The sequence below is a fragment of the Lolium rigidum genome, chromosome 2, assembly GCF_022539505.1.
Source record: "Lolium rigidum isolate FL_2022 chromosome 2, APGP_CSIRO_Lrig_0.1, whole genome shotgun sequence".
Taxonomy (NCBI): domain Eukaryota; kingdom Viridiplantae; phylum Streptophyta; class Magnoliopsida; order Poales; family Poaceae; genus Lolium; species Lolium rigidum.
This window is the reverse complement of record NC_061509.1, coordinates 225,431,538-225,448,384: the sequence shown is the minus strand read 5'-3', so window position 1 is coordinate 225,448,384 and position 16,847 is coordinate 225,431,538. Positions and strand designations below refer to the sequence as shown.

Sequence of the window (16,847 nt, the reverse complement as noted above, 5' to 3'; positions counted from 1 at the left end):
CACCCACCTTCTCTCTCTTCTTCTCTTCCCTCCAACTAAGCGGAGTATATTATATTTAAATCTTTATAATCTGCTGACTAAAGTTTATTATACTTGCTCTAACGGATTGCTTTTAAATTCTCTAAACTGTTTCTCAAAGAACAACAGTTACGGCCTTGCTGAGATGATTTCAGCGAGTATCAAGTATCAACAAAGATTTTCTCCCGCGGACGCTTTGCATCAACGTGGAGCACCAGCTCATTGGATTCGTGCTTTCCCAGCCAAGGCCCCAGTAAACAATTTTTATCGGCCATAGCCACGTACGCCTCCCGAGGAAGTAAGCAAAGCCAAAGGCCACACGATGAGAAAAGCCATAAAAGCCTGCACAGCTTCGCATGCCAGGTCGCTACGTGCTGCAATGCTCCCCCGCCACGTTCGCACCCCTACTCGGCTCCCGTGAGCTGTCTCCACGCTCCCCGACTTCTTATTCCGGAAATGGCGGCTCCTTGTCTCACATCACATCCCTATCGTCTTGCCTCGACTCTCTCCGCACTGAAGCCAAAATTTCTCATCTTTGAGTAGAGAGTTCTTGAGAAGCTGAGATCGACTTCGTCAGAGATGCAGAGGCTGCTTGTTCATGGCGCGAGGGGCATCGGTTGCTCCTCCAGGGGTTTGGTGGGCGATTCCTCTGTCATGCCTGCAGTAGGCAACGGCGTCCTGCTGCCCAGGGTGAGTTCACCAATCGAAACTGCCCTTGAATTTCATGCTTTTTTTCGTGTTTCTTTGCCCTGGCCACAGTTGGTTATTCTGGACTCTTCAGTAGTATCACTAGCACCATGTAGAAGAGCAATCTAAATCTAATGTTGTGAATTTTGTAAGAGTGGTGTCTTTTTGCGTAGAATATATGGGAGAGATGTGATGTCAAGACTGCTCAAAATCTTAGGATGGAACTGCTCATAGGAAATCTTTTGATATGAAACTATAAAATAAAAACAAGGAAAATAGTCTCTGTTTAAGAAGGTCGACAAATCTGCAGTTCAGTGCACCAGACCTGATGCATAAATGTTCAGGTCGCATGCATTTGTTGTCATCCAAATGCAGCATGCACCTACTGCTGGAATTGATCTCTAGTAGCGGAGTACTTTTCTATGGTGTATTCTGTAAGACTATATAACCTGTCATTTTTCCTTGGCAGTATCACTCAACCGAGAAACACGATGACAGCGACACTACACTGGGCGAAATCGGAGAGAAAGCGAGGACAACGGCAGAGGAGTTCCTGAAGATTGCCAAGGAGAAGACCGAGGAGGTCACCGAAGAAGCAAAGGAAACAGCGCACGAGACCAAGGAAGCGGTGCTCGGGGAGTCCGGCGACGAGAAGGAGTCGTTCAAGCAGAGGGTCGAGCAGGGGAGGTACCACCAGAAATAGGCGGCAGGCGTTTCTGCTCTACCGAAGTTGCTATGCTAGGCTTGCTAGTCCACTCTTCAGATCAGATGGCCTTTTTTTTTTGTGTGTGTGATCATCAGTGGCCTTTGGTGCATCATGTTGTCCCTTTGTAGACTAAATAAGGCTTTGCCTTTAGTCATTAGTGGACGTTGGTACTATACTGCGTGACATTAGCAGCAGAATAAATAAGATTGAGCTTGTGAAAATGTTCGTGAATTGTCGTTTCGGGATGTTTGACTGCAACTTGGGCGCACTTTGTAAGAATGTTATTTGGATGTTTTGGACAAAGGGATAATGCTCTGTGAGAGTGAGCGTCAGATGGCGATGGCTCATGATTGGTTTGATCTGCATTTTGTTCGTCAGAAAATACAATCTGTTCGTGCGTATCGAGAAAAAAAACAGTAGTCTCGTGTGCGAAGGGGAAAAGGGCCAAGCCCACCACAAACGGGCCGAACTAATTGTAGCCCGCACGGCACCGACTCTGGTCTGGCCGGGGGCGGCGCTTGCAGAACAGATCCGCGACGAGAGAAAGATCGGAAAAGAAATAAACTTTACGGAGCTAGGAGACAGAGGAGGCGTCGGCGGCGATGTCGATGGCGATAGTGCGTTCGGTGTTGACGCGGGCAGCCCGTGGCCGCCCCACCGCCTCCCAGCCACTTGTTCCGGCGCGGGCAGCCCTGGAGCCGTCTCTCCCGTCCGCTGGATGGATGATGCAGCGGAACACAACCGCGAACACCGTGGGCAGGCGGTTTCTGTCCGGCAAGGTTAGCCCCATACTCTGTTTTTCCATCTACACTCTTACCCTTTCATCGGCATTGTCGATGGAGGATTTTGTTCTAGGGTTTCGTCGTCACCCTCCCTGGATGACGATTTTGTGCCGTCGGTGCTATCAGATTGGCAAAACGTTGTCTCGAGTAGTAACAATCTTGCACGTAAGATGAAACATGACATGGGTAGCAAATTGTAGGGAAGATGGTTTCGCGAAGATTTCAGATAAAGTTCAGATCGCTGTGATCTTCATGGGTGTCCCATATTCCCATGTAGGAACTACAAATAGATCGGGCTCTCCCTCTAACTTAAAAATTATGCTTAGTGTGGATGGTGGAATCCTACCCCTTTTTTCCGTGTTGTGATGGCATACCTAATAATTTATACAGTTTTTATTATGGTTGGAGAAAAATATGAGCCGTCCATCCAAGACAACCAAATAGTGAAAAAAATAAGAGGTGCAAAATTTAAATAATATTGGAAAGTACAATGTGGGACCATTTGCTTTTGATTGTCCTTTGCGATGCTGACTAATAGCCTAAGAAAGGTGTGTTAGTTATATTATGCAAACGTAAAACTTATGATATTGGTGAAACAAAATGCCTATAGAATTAGGTTTCATTTCGAAAGCGGTTATAGTAGACACAACAATGAAAATACTTTTTAGCTGAAAATATGCATTTGTGCCTAATTTTTTTAGCAACACATGTTAACATAGCGTTGAATCCATAGTAAGTACATTAGTGGAAATGAAATGCTAGTGTTTCACTAGCATGTGAAATGCTCGGTCATTTGTTCCTCGTCCCATGACAACATGTATTTAAGTGGGTAAGCCCGTGTAAAGTTCAAGTATAGTAATCTTTTGTAGGTGAGGACTAATTTAGGAGCCAACACATACCGGTCCATTTGTTGTGGTATGCCGTGTATCATATGGTTTTCCACTAGGAAACGTTATGGGCTCATGTGTTTTTATCAAGGCTTGGTTAATGATGACTCAAGGGACTTCACCTAGGAAATGTTGCATTGGCAGCATTTCTTTGCTATATGATCAACTCATGGGATTTCGCATCTATGAGGAATACTCCGACAATTTTCGTGGTTTTAAAGGTCTATATGAATAATGTACTATCAGTCTCTACATTATAATGTGTGCATTATATGTATTAATAAACCGCAAAAGTTGCAGTCACGTAATATGTCGTCAGTTGGGAATAGTTCATGGGGATTTTAATATAGGGATTTCATGTTCTCGCGTAAATTTGGCATGCGCCATTCAAAATCGAGTAATTGGATGTATGCCACTAACTTTGATAACTTTGTTTTCTATGCCACTGGAGAGACATGACGCCGGTTACCATTAGGTTGGGCTAACTTCCATCTCTAACTTGTTTTCTTACTTTTGGACCCACCATCAATTCTCTTCAGAAGGAGAGGAGAGAGAAACATATATATTTTTCTATGACATGAGGGTTCCACTTGTTTTCTTACATGTGGCGCCCACCCTCCGAACATCTTCGGCAGTAGAGACGAAAGAAACAAATACTCCCTCCATCCCTAAAAAATTGTTTAATTTTATCTAGATACAGATACATATAGACATATAAAGATATTTTAGTTCTCGATACATTCGTATCTAGAAAAGGTTGAGCAGCCTTTTTGGAATGGAGTGAGTACTTATTTTCTTGACATGCGCATCCCATGCCATTGCCCCACCGGTAACAACAATTGAACGGTCAACAAAGTCTCCCTAACCCTGACTATGGCGTGTTGCACGTGTTCTGGGCATGTCGTAGACATGTCGGTTGCGTTCCAGCTTCTCCATAACGCTATGTATGATCATAATCATTCGCCACGAGGCATTCATTTGAAAAAAAATGTAAACTCCATCAACAGATATGAGTATCACACATGTTTTGATCAAATATGAGTTGAAATAATATTGCACAAAACACTTGGTTTAAAGGATTACAAATTAAAACGATATACTAGAATAGAACCAAAAGGCTGTTGGTGCTTCTCTCCTCTCTAACAGTGAGCTTCGCAGTTCTGGCCAGCGAACTGGTTAGAGTCGTGGTTAGAGTCGTGCAAACCTTTTGTCTGCTATTTTTTTTTGGATCCATGGAAAGATGTGGATGATGATCCGAAACTTGGACCCGTACTTAGAGACTCATAGTTTTAGGGGACTGCGGGCACGCAGTTGCGAACGAGCTTGACTTCGTACACCATTGGGAGGTTGCCCAGGTGCAGCATGCCTTCAGGTCAAATCGAAGTACAAGCTGTCTGAAGCTTCAGGTCGAAATACGAGATGTCCAAAGTCTGGAGCATCTCCACCACCTCACCGCCGAAGGTTTTGAGGAGCCGATTCGGTGACTTCATCCAGCTGCTCTAGGGACGAGCTTGTCGACGGCACCAAAGTGCGTAGAATTGTCATCAGTGCGATGGGAAGAAGCAGCGTGGCGGCCGACGCTGATAGGCTTGGTGTCAGCACGACCGCAGATTCACTCGACTCCACAGCCCAGATAGGCACGCCTCAGGATGGACAACTTGACAATGATGCCCATGTACACGGCAAAAGGGGTGCCAGGGCCGGTCTTGGCTGCATGGATGACAGGAACGACGCAGGGGGATGGAGAGGGTGCCGTCACGAACCTATGGGTGCGCCGAGGACGAGCTAAACGGTGGCGGCAAGAAGAACGTGGCGGCGGAGGAGGCCGACAGAGCCAGAGCAACGGGCACGGAGTCTGCAGAGCTTGACTTGAACATGCTTTGTCGTACCTCTCCATTGGTTGGATGGAAGGGTCACCGGAGACAAACGCTGGCTTGACTTGCAAGATGGGTCTGAAAAGATGGAGCTCCACGCACAAGGCGGAGACCTTGGACAACAGGGGGAGATAAGCAAGCGCGAGGAGGGGATCTCGGATCTGGTCATGGCAGAGGGGGAGATGGCTGAAGGAGGGAGGTGCACATGAGCACTGATGCGTGCAGTTAACACACGTCCGTTGGGAACCCCAAGAGGAAGGTGTGATGCGTACAGTAGCAAATTTTCCCCCAGTAAGAAACCAAGGTTTATCGAACCAGTAGGAGCCAAGAAGCACGTTGAAGGTTGATGGCGGCGAAGTGTAGTGCGGCGCAACACCAGGGATTCCGGCGCCAACGTGTAACCTGCACAACACAATCAAAGTACTTTGCCCCAACGTAACAGTGAGGTTGTCAATCTCACCGGCTTGCTGTAAACAAAGGATTAGATGTATAGTGTGGAAGATGATGCTTGTTTGCGAAGAAAGTAAAGAACAATTGCAGTAGATTGTATTTCAGATGTAAAGAATGGACCAGGGTCCACAGTTCACTAGTGGTGTTTCTCCCATAAGATAAATAGCATGTTGGGTGAATAAATTACAGTTGGACAATTGACAAATAAAGAAGGCATAACAATGCACATACATATATCATGATGAGTACTATGAGATTTAATCAGGGCATTACGACAAAGTACATAGACCGCTATCCAGCATGCATCTATGCCTAAATAGTCCACTTTCAGGTTATCATCCGAACCCCTTCCGGTATTAAGTTGCAAGCAACGAGACAATTGCATTAAGTATGGTGCATAATGTAATCAACACAAATATCCTTAGACAAAGCATCGATGTTTTATCCCTAGTGGCAATAGCACATCCACAACCTTAGAACTTTTCGTCCATCGTCCCAGATTCAATCGAGGCATGAACCCACTATCGAGCATAAATACTCCCTCTTGGAGTTACAAGTATCAACTTGGCCAGAGCCTCTACTAGCAACGGAGAGCATGCAAGAACATAAACAACATATATGATAGATAGATAATCAACTTGACATAGTATTCAATATTCATCGAATCCCAACAAACACAACATGTAGCATTACAAATAGATGATCTTGATCATGATAGGCAGCTCACAAGATCTAACATGATAGCACAATGAGGAGAAGACAACCATCTAGCTACTGCTATGGACCCATAGTCCAGGGGTGAACTACTCACACATCGATCCGGAGGCGATCATGGCGATGAAGAGCCCTCCGGGAGATGATTCCCCTCTCCGGCAGGGTGCCGGAGGCGATCTCCTGAATCCCCCGAGATGGGATTGGCGGCGGCGGCGTCTCTGAAAGGTTTTCCGTATCGTGGCTCTCGGTACGGAGGGTTTCGCGACGAAGGCTTTAACTAGGCGGAAGGGCGGAGTCGGAGGAGTCACGGGGGCCCCACACGCTAGGGCCGCGCGGGCCCCCCTTAGGCCGCGCCGCCCTAGTGTGGCGGCGTCCCGTGGCCCCACTTCGTTTCTCCCTCGGTCTTCTGGAAGCTTCGTGGAAAAATAAGCCTCTGGGCGTTGATTTCGTCCAATTCCGAGAATATTTCCTTACTAGGATTTCTGAAACCAAAAACAGCAGAAAACGACAATCGGCTCTTCGGCATCTCGTCAATAGGTTAGTGCCGGAAAATGCATAGTAATGACATATAATGTGTATAAAACATGTGCGTATCATCATAAAAGTAGCATGGAACATAAGAAATTATAGATACGTTTGAGACGTATCAAGCACCAGTGCTCCAAGTTAATTTTTAAAATCATATATTTTTGTTTCAAAGAATTGTCACATTTATTTTTTGAATATATACACATGCCCTGAATACTCGTGTGAAGCTTCGATAGAAATTGCATTGTATTTTGAGCTACATAAAAAACAAATCTCTACGTATAGGAGTAAATATTTGTCAGAAATTTATCTTTTTTTGTATAACTCAAAATACGACATATTTTCCTCCAAAATTCCTACCGTACCTTCAAAATGTTTATATGTATGTGGGTATTTAATTTAAAAAAAATAGAATCCAAAAAAGTGATTTTTAAAAACCTGCTCATGTGCCAAACACACTTTTCGCCTTTTGTTCCACTTCTTTTGACGGTGAATGAAATGCAACCGTGAGGGAATTACTTGCTACGAGTTTGAGCACATACTTTTATAGTTTGTTTCGTTTCTGCTAAGTTCTATTTTCGTAAATGTCATATAATCATGTATTGCCTCTGGTTTACGTTGCAGCAACGGCGTGGTGATTCCATTTTGGATAAGCTGCCTGATTTTGAAAAGTATGTTCCTCTCAGTAATGTTATCGCGCTGTGTGCTTTCACTTGTGGTGCGTGTATAATTGTACCCTACATAATTGATAACCTCAAAGGGTTAGAGGATAATGACAAGGCTAGGGGCAAGGATGGTCCCGAGAAGAGTCGTAGATGAAGATATTCATGATAATATCTCTGACCGGTTAAAGGAAGCGCGTTGACGCGTGACGCCCTTAATTAGTGTACAGTAAACATTTATCTATTGCAGTTTCCAAGCTGCGGACACGGTCTCTGTGTTATCAGATCCAGATAATTGTATCTCCTCCAGTCCAGCAGTGTTTTGAGTGTGGTATGTTGATGTGTTCTTGCGTTAAAATGAACTTCGGATCTATTTTCGTAAATGTTATGTAATCATGTATTGCTCGTGGTTAATTTAGCCGGGACCATATAGCATATTAGGCTTATTAGCATGGTTCCATTTGGGATAAGCTGCCTGATATTAGTGAGTATGCTCCTCTGAGCTTTGTTGTAACGCTGTGTGCTTTCGCAGTATGGCATGTGAACAATAGTCATTGAAGATAATTGCTACTCCTACCAAAAGGGTAAGATTAGAAGAAGAGGACCTGGAGTGATTAGGAGGCTGATACCGAGAAGAGTCATTGGAGACATTTATGTGAATATTTCTGATCGCTTAAATGGAGAGTGACGCCATTCAAGTTGCCATATTTATCCGGTTTAATTTAGTGTACAGTAACACGAGCTCTCACTAAAGGAAATTACATGATCTTTGCCTACACTGGTAGAAAAACAGGCTTTCGGTGAGCCCCATAAGTCGCGAAGCTGTAGGAACCGCGACTAATGGGACCTTTAGTCGCGGTTCGGGAGGCGAACCGCGACCAAAGGCCTGGGCCCAGGGCGCTCGGTGGCCAGCCGGTGCACGTGGGGGGCTTTAGTCGCGGTTGGCCAAAGGTGCCCGAAGGCCTTTAGTCGCGGTTGGCCAGGCCAACCGGGACTAAAGCCCCTCCCCTATATACCCATCCAGCAGCCAACACTTAGCCATTTGGAGCCATTCTCTTCACAAACTTCACAAGTGGGTGTTAGGTTTGCTTTTGGTTCCTCTTATGCACATAAGGTGTTTGATGAAATGCCCCAAGAGCATGAAATAAACATGATATGAAGTGTTGGAGCCACACTTGAGCTTTCTCATTTATTTTTTCCTCCTCGATCGCGGTTAGCAACTTGAACCTTTGATGTGTCGTTGATAAAATATGCATGTGTGTGTAGTTCATTGTTTAATTTATATTGTTTGTAGCTAGTTAGTTTAACAAATGCATGATGGTTAATTATATATTTTATATTATAATAATGCGGATGAATCGACAATGGATGTACGGTAACCGACTCTCCGGCGAGTTCGAGTACGGGTTTGAAAGATTTCCTCGTAGTGGCTAATGCGAACAAGCGAGGGGGTTTTGTTATCTGTCCATGTGTTAGCTGTAAGAATCGAAGGGTTACTCTTCCTCAAGAGATGTTCACATGCACCGCTTCGGCACGGTTTCATGCCAAGCTATAATTGTTGGACCAAGCATGGAGAAAGAGGGGTTATAATGGAAGAAGATGAAGAAGGGGATGATTTCATCGATGAAAGCTATCTTGCTCATTTCGGTGATACTTTCATGGAGGATGCTTGAAGGTGAAGGGGAAGGTGAAGAAGAGGCACGTGATGATCCCGTTGATGATCTTGGTCGGACCATTGCTGATGCACGGAGACGCTGCGAAACTGAAAAAGAGAGGAGAATTTGGATCGCATGTTAGAGGATCACGGGAAGGCGGCTGTACCCCGGATGCGATGATGGTCCGAAAAAGTTTGGGCTGCACTCTGGATTTGCTTGAAATGGAAGGCACAGGCAGGTGTAGTCGACTCGGCATTTGAAAACTTGCTGAAAATGTTGAAGAATATGTTTCCAAAGAATAACGAGTTGCCCGCCGATACGTACGAAGCAAAGAAGGTTGTCCGCCCTCTAGGTTTAGAGGTTACGAAGATACATGCATGCATCAACGATTGCATCCTCTACCGCGGTGAATACGAGAACGTGAATGAATGCCCGGTATGCACCGCATTGCGTTATAAGATCGAGGCGATGACCCTGGTGACGATGTTGAGGGCCGAGAAACCCGGGAAGAGGGTTCCCGCCAAGGTGATGTGGTATGCTCCTATAATACCACGGTTGAAACGTCCGTTCGGGAACAAAGAGCATGCCAAGTTGTTGCGATGGCACAAAGAGGACCGTAAGTCGGACGGGGAGTTGAGACACCCGCGAGATGGAACGCAATGGAGAAAGATCGACAGAGAGTTCAAAGATTTTGCAGCTGACGCAAGGAACATAAGATTTGGTCTAAGTACGGATGTCATGAATCCTTTTGGCGAGCGAGCTCCAGCCATAGTACCCGGCCCGTGACTCTATGCATCTACAACCTTCCTCCTTGGTTGTGCATGAAGCGGAAGTTCATTATGATGCCGGTGCTCATCCAAGGTCCGAAGCAACCCGGCAACGACATCGATGTGTACCTAAGGCCATTAGTTGATGAACTTTTACAGGCTGTGGGGCAGACCTGGTGTCCGTGTGTGGGATGAGCACAAAGAAGAGGAATTTGACCTACGAGCGTTGCTTTTCGTAACCATCAACGATTGGCCTGCTCTTAGTAACCTTTCGGGACTGTCAAATAAGGGATACAATGCATGCACGCACTTGCTTACATGAGACTGAAAGTGTACATTTGCCAAATTGTAAGAAGAACGTGTACCTTGGGCATCGTCGATTTCTTCAGAAAGGTCATCCGAGTAAGAAAGAAAGGCAAGCATTACAACGGCAAGGCGAGATCACCGGCCGAAGCCTGCGGAACACTACCGGTGCTTGAGGTATTTGATATGGTCAAGGATTTGAAAGTCATCTTTGGAAAGGGTCCTGGCGGACAATCGGTTCCGAAGGGAGGCGACGGGCACGTAGCCGAGGAAGAAGAAATCTATATTACGGGAGCTAGAATATTGGAAAGTCCTAGAAGTCCACTCTGCAATCGACGTGATGCACGTTACGAAGAATATTTGCGTGAACATCCTAAGCTTCTTGGGCGTGTATGGGAAGTCAAATGATACAAAGGAAGCACGGCGGGACCAGCAAAGTTTGAAAGACCACGATGACCGCCATCCGGAACGGTTTCAAGGTCGTGCCGGCTACGCTACGACCAAAGAAGAGAAGGTCATCTTTTTTGAATGCCTGAGCGAGTATGAAGGTCCCGTCTGGATTCTCGTCCAATATAAAGGGAATAATAAACATGGCGGAGAAAAAGTTCCAAAACCTGAAGTCTCACGACTGCCACGTGATTATGACGCAATTGCTTCCGATTGCTTTGAGGGCTCCTGCCGGAAAATGTTCGAGTAGACATTGTGAAGCTATGTGCATTCCTCAATGCAATCTCTCAGAAGGTAATCAATCCAGAAGTTCTACCACGGTTACTGAACGATGTGATCCAATGTCTTGTCGAGTTTCGAGTTGGTGTTCCCGCTATCCTTCTTCAATATTATGACGCACCTCCTGGTTCACCTAGTCGATGAGATTTCCATTCTCGGTCTCGTATTTCTACACAATATGTTCCCTTTCGAGAGGTTCATGGGAGTATTAAAAAAATATGTTCGTAACCGTGCTAGGCCAGAAGGAAGCATCGCCAAGGGCTATGGAAATGAGGAGGTAATTGAGTTTTGTGTTGACTTTGTTCCTGACCTTAAGCCGATTGGTCTTCCTCAATCGCGGCACGAGGGGAGACTAAGTGGAAAAGGCACGATCGGAAGGAAATCAACGATATGTATGGACGGCCATTCTCACGACTGAAGCACACCACACGGTTCGACCAATTCCAGCTTGGTGGCTCTGTACTTTGAGAAACACAAGAATATTTTACGCTCGGACAACCACAGGAAGCTCGAATCCTGGATTAGGAAGGCCCACATGGAGACTTTCGGCGGTTGGTTGAGAAAACATTTAATGCATGACAATAAGGTTGTAGATCAGCTGTACATGTTGGCCAAGACACCATCTTCGACTATAACGACTTTCCAAGGGTACGAGATAAATGGGAATACATTTTACACGATCGTCCAAGATAAAAGAGCACCAACCAAAACGAGTGGTGTCCGCTTTGATGCGAGCAACCGAGAATGGGCAAAAGGTCACATATTATGGTTACATAGAGGAGATATGGGAACTTGACTATGGACCCTCCTTTAGGGTCCCTTTGTTCCGGTGCAAATGGTTCAAGCTAACGGGAGGTGGGGTAAAGGTGGACCAGCAATACGGAATGACAATGGTGGATTTCAACAATCTTGGTTACCTTGACGAACCATTCGTCCTAGCGAAAGATGTCGCTCAGGTTTTCTATGTGAAGGACATGAGTAGCAAACCGAGGAAACGGAAAGATAAGAAAACGATCGAGTACATCATGCGATGATCCAAAGCGCCACATTGTTCTTTCGGGGAAAAGAAACATCGTGGGAGTGGAGGACAAGACGGACATGTCGAGAAGATTATAATATGTTTGCTGAAATTCCGCCCTTCAAAGTGAACACCGACCCAAGCATTAAGTTAAATGATGAGGATGCTCCATGGATACGGCACAATCGTAAGCAAGCGGGGACACAAGGGAAGAAATGATGTGTAATAATTTATTGTACCAAACTTTGTTGAATGAATCATGTGAATTATATTACCCGTGATGTGTTTGGTGTCCATTTTCGAATGATTCAATTGACTCGAGATAGCACCGATGATACATGAAATTTGGAGTGACTAAGTCATACTCCTGCATACATGAAATTTGGAGTGACTAAGTCATACTCCCGCATACGAGGAAATTTGGAGTGACTAAGTCATACTCCTGCATACATGAAATTTGGAGTGATTTAGTCATACTCCTGCCTAGGCGTATAATATGCATACTCGTAGTCTTCATAGCCGCCGCCGTTGTCCTGGTAGTCGTCGCCTTCTAAGTTGCCGGCGTCGTCATCGACTGCCGTCGTCGGCCGTCGTCGGGCGGCGCTCGTGGCTCGAAGCGAGGGTAGCGCAGGCGGGGGATATCGCCGGCCGTGATGTAGTCCATGCCGCTCGCGAGTCGGCCGTACCACCATAGCCGACGGCCGGCCTCGTGGAAGTTTCCGGGAGGCGGACCGTCCTCCTCATACACGGCGAGCGCCCTCTCACGCCGATTGATGAAGAAGAAGGCGTCCCAAGTATGTCGGTTATCGGGATGCCGGCGGGGATTCATCCGTCGCTCCGGCGTGAGGTCGAGGTAGTAGTGGTTCGTGATGGCCGCCCGGCGCGCAGTACCCCGAGGGACGGGAGGGACCGGCACGCCGCCGGCGCTAGGCTCCGGCCCGGCGAGGACGCGGTAGCCCGGAGGGCAAGGGTAGTTCGAGGCGCAAAGCTCCTCCACTGCTCGGTAGGTTAGAGTGGGTGCGGTGGAAGCCATGAGAGAGTGATGAGAGATTGTAGAGATGTGATAATGCTGGCCAAGCCGGGCTACCTATATGTAGTGACAAATGGCGGGAAAAATGGGAGCGGGAAGACAGGAGGCGGGAAGAAAGAGGCGGGAAGAAAGTGGCGGGAAGAAAGTGGCGGGAAGAAAGAGGCGGGAAGAAATTGGCGGGAAGAAATTGGCGGGAAGAAAGAGGCGGGAAGAAAGTGGCGGGAAGAAAGTGGCGGGAAGAAAGAGGCGGGAAGAAAGTGGCGGGAAGAAAGTGGCGGGAAGAAAGAATTTTTTGATATATTATTTTTCTGATTTTTTTGATATATTATTTGTATTTTTAAGAATTTGAATTGAATTAGTTTTATTTTTTTGATTTTTTTGATATATTATTTGTATTTTTAAGATTTAGAAATGAATTAGTTTTATTTTCCTGAATTTTTTCATATATTATTTGTATTTTTAACATTTAGAAATGAATTAGTTTTAATTTTCTGAATTTTTTGATATAATATTTGTATTTTTAAGATTTTGAATTGAATTAGTTTTATTTTTCTAAATTTATTGATATATTATATGTATTTTTCAGATTTTGAAATGAATTAGTTTTATTTTTCTTTACTTTTTGATATATTATTTGTAATTTGAAAAAGAAAAGTAATTTGAAAAAAGAAAAGTAATTTGAAAAAGAAAAGTAATTTGAAAAAGAAAAGTAATTTGAAAAAATACCTTTAGTCGCGGTTGGCCTCGCCAACCGCGACTAAAGGTATTTTCCGCGGGAAACGAAAACCCGGCGAAAAATGACCTTTGGTCGCGGTTGGGGTCGCCAACCGCGACTAAAGGTACCCCTTTAGTCGCGGTTGGCGACCCCAACCGCGACCAAAGGTCGCCCACTATAAATTCCGCGCCCGAACCGCCGCTGCCCCCATCTCGTCTTCTCCGATCTTCTCGCGCGCACGAAGACTTCTCCGGACGCCGTTAGGCTGCCCGCCGCCCTCGCCGGACTGGCCGCTGCCGCTGCCGCCACACGCCGCCGTCGGCCGCCTCGCTACGTCGCCGTCGTCCGCCGCCGCGCGCCTCTCCGACCCCTTCTCACTTCGATCCCGCGCGCGCGCCGCCGTACCGCGCGCGCTGTCGCCGCTCGCCGCTCGCTCTCGGGCGCCGCGCCGTACCGCGTTGCGCGCCGCCGCCGCCACACGCGTTGCGCCGCTGCCGCTGCTGCGCGCCGCTGCCGCCGGCGCCCGCTGCCCGCCGCCACACGCGCGCTGCGCGCGCGCGCGCGGCAGGGAGCGACGACGAAGAACGAGAGAGAGAGAGAAAGGCAGGGGCGCCGCCCTGGCCCACTTTTTTTTTGTTTTTTTGTTTTTTTACTTTGTAACTAAGTTGTTTTAATTAAAAACTAGTAAAAATGCCAACTAGTAAATTATGTGAAGAACTAAAAAATTGAACTTCACAAAAACTTTAATTAACTTAACAAAAAAAATTGAACAAGAAATAACTTAACAAAATTTAACAAAAATAACTTAACAAAATAACTTAACAAAAGTTTGTCAAAAAAATGAACTAAATTTTCACTTTTGTATTTTTCACTTTTAAAAGAACTCAAAAAAATGAACTAAATTTTCACTTTTGTATTTTATCACTTTTAAAAGAACTCAAAAAAATGCGCCGCCCCCCTCGCCGCCCCTACGTATATGCAGGTTTTTTTTGTTCGCGGATAGTTTGTAACAAAATTTAGACTTAATGATCAAAATTTTAACTTAACAAAAAATTTAACTTAATTAACAAGAATTATTTTATTTTGGGATCGAGAGGGGGCGGCGAGGGTTATGTGTCCTCGGCACCGCCACCGCCCTCTCGGTCACCGCCACACCGGTCTCTCGGTCACGCGGTCACTGCGTCCCCCCTTTCGCCACCGCCACCGGTCTCTCGGTCACGCGGTCACTGCGTCCCCCCTTTCGCCACCACCACCGTTCTCTCGGTCACGCGATCAACTGCGTCCCCCTCTCGCCTCCCTCGTCGCCCTCTCTCTTTATATGTAGAAGAGATATGATAATGCTGGCATATACACAATTAATTTGTTTTGACTACATGTTTTCAGGGTCGACATATGGCGGACGATAGAGCTGACCCGATTACGGACAACTATGATCCGGACGCTGAAGACCATATGTTCGGCATCATAAAAGGCGATATTCTATATGTGCCGACCGGACAAGAAGAAGATGATATCTCTTCTTATCTGAACCTTGACGGTGAAGATGAAGGGCGCCGTCAGCAAGATGATGCCGAAGAAACGTCGATAAACGACGATCTTGAATTGGAAGTAGCAACCACCTCCGGCGCCGAGGTATATATATACATTGAGCCTCTGGTGATACAAACTAACTGATTTGAATAAATATGTGTGTACTAACGCGCGTGACTCTCTTTCTTATTTTAGCCCTCGGCCGGATCGTCGAAAAAATCGAGTACGTCGTCAAAGCGTGGCGCAACCAAGACGATGAAACCAAACGAAACATGCACCATCGAGGTTGTCGAGGAAGCAGCCGGCAGACGGCTGGAGCCCAGCAAGAACGCCACCAAGTTTATCGGCCAATGCGGAGCCGTTGTTAGAGACAACGTCTCGATCACCGATCCGGGAGTGGAATGAGCCAAAGAAGGCACGTCTTGGTTTCACTTTTGTCGATAAGAGAACAAAAAAAGATTGCTTCAACAAGCTTATGGAACATTTCGTTCTACCTCCGGAATACCGCAAATACGATGAGAATGGTAACAAGATTCGGGAAAACAAGGAGAGGTGCAAGCTAGTCAAACGGTTCGCTCTTTCTAAGATGTCCAACACATTCGGAAATACAAGCAAAATCTAGCCCATGACTTTGTCAAGCGGGGCAAGACTCCGGATTTCAAAGGACAATATGAGAAGCTCGCAACATGATTGGCCAGAATTTGTGAAGCAAAAGAAATCGGAGCAGTTCCTTGAAATGTCGAAAAAAAATAAGAAGAATGCAGCCAAGAAGGAGTACAATCATATTATGGGGCCGGGAGGGTATCGCTTTTGGCAGCCTAGGTGGGAGAAGATGGAGAACGAGGCGAGGACGCGAGGAATCCGTCCAGGTACGGAGGGATGGGACCCAAGGGCCAAAAGCTGGTGGTACGGGCATGGAGGATCGGCCGAACCGGAGACGGGGAGTGTGTTTATCGGGGCAAAATAATTAAACCCACCCAAAAGCTTATTGAGGCAATGAGGGATGCTCAAGAGGGGAGGATCAAGTTCAACAGAGAGAACGACGCCCTGACAAAAGCCCTCGGGAATCCTGAACACGGAGGACGTGTACGAGGCATGGGGCCCATTTCGTGGAAAGTAGGGTTCCCCCAGAACGATGACCCGTACGGTTACAGAAGCCGTAAGAGAAAGATGGATCGGGATGCAGATGTTGTGGCGAAGTTGGTAACGGAAATGGATGTGATGAAGAAAACCGTGAGTGTACTAGTAGCCGAAAGAGATGCAGCTCGGGCGCGGCATGAAGATCATCCAATGGATCTCGGAAGCCGACGGCGGAGAAGAAGCAGCGTGGCTTCCACGGAGGCCTCACCGAGCTGGTGCACCGACGATCGAAATTCTGCTGCCGGAGCCTACGGTGGTCGAAATTACTGCACCGGAGCCTCCTCGCTACCCGTGGATGATATAAAGGAGATGAAAGCATGTCATCCGTATTATCCTATCGGGAACATGTCCATGAAGGTAGCCATCGGCGGTGCTTTACCACACTGGAGCACTCCACCACAACAACCCCATTCAAGATGGCTATGCTCGTGTCACGGTGGAGGAGATAGTCCAAGGGTTTGAGGACCCGGACATTGACATTGCTACACTCGAAGGGGCGAAAATACTTGGAGATGTCAAGCGCCGAGTTCATTCTATGGCGAGAAGAAGTTTATCAAGTTTCCGGGCGAGGCGCCAACAAGTCCACCCCCTACGGTGGTGGTGGTGGCGGTGGCGGTGGCGGTGACGTGGCGGTGGCGGTGGTGGTGGTGGTGCT

The 16,847-nt window shown here is 46.6% G+C and overlaps 1 protein-coding gene across 1 annotated transcript; it reads left to right on the top strand.

Annotated features, from left to right (window-relative positions):
* Positions 1-597: 597 nt before the first annotated feature.
* Positions 598-1,408, top strand: LOC124690607. The gene is made up of 2 exons (XM_047223971.1): positions 598-708; positions 1,175-1,408. Exons 1-2 carry the CDS (start codon positions 598-600, stop codon positions 1,406-1,408), a joined length of 345 nt encoding a protein of 114 aa, XP_047079927.1.
* The last annotated feature ends 15,439 nt before the right edge of the window (positions 1,409-16,847 follow it).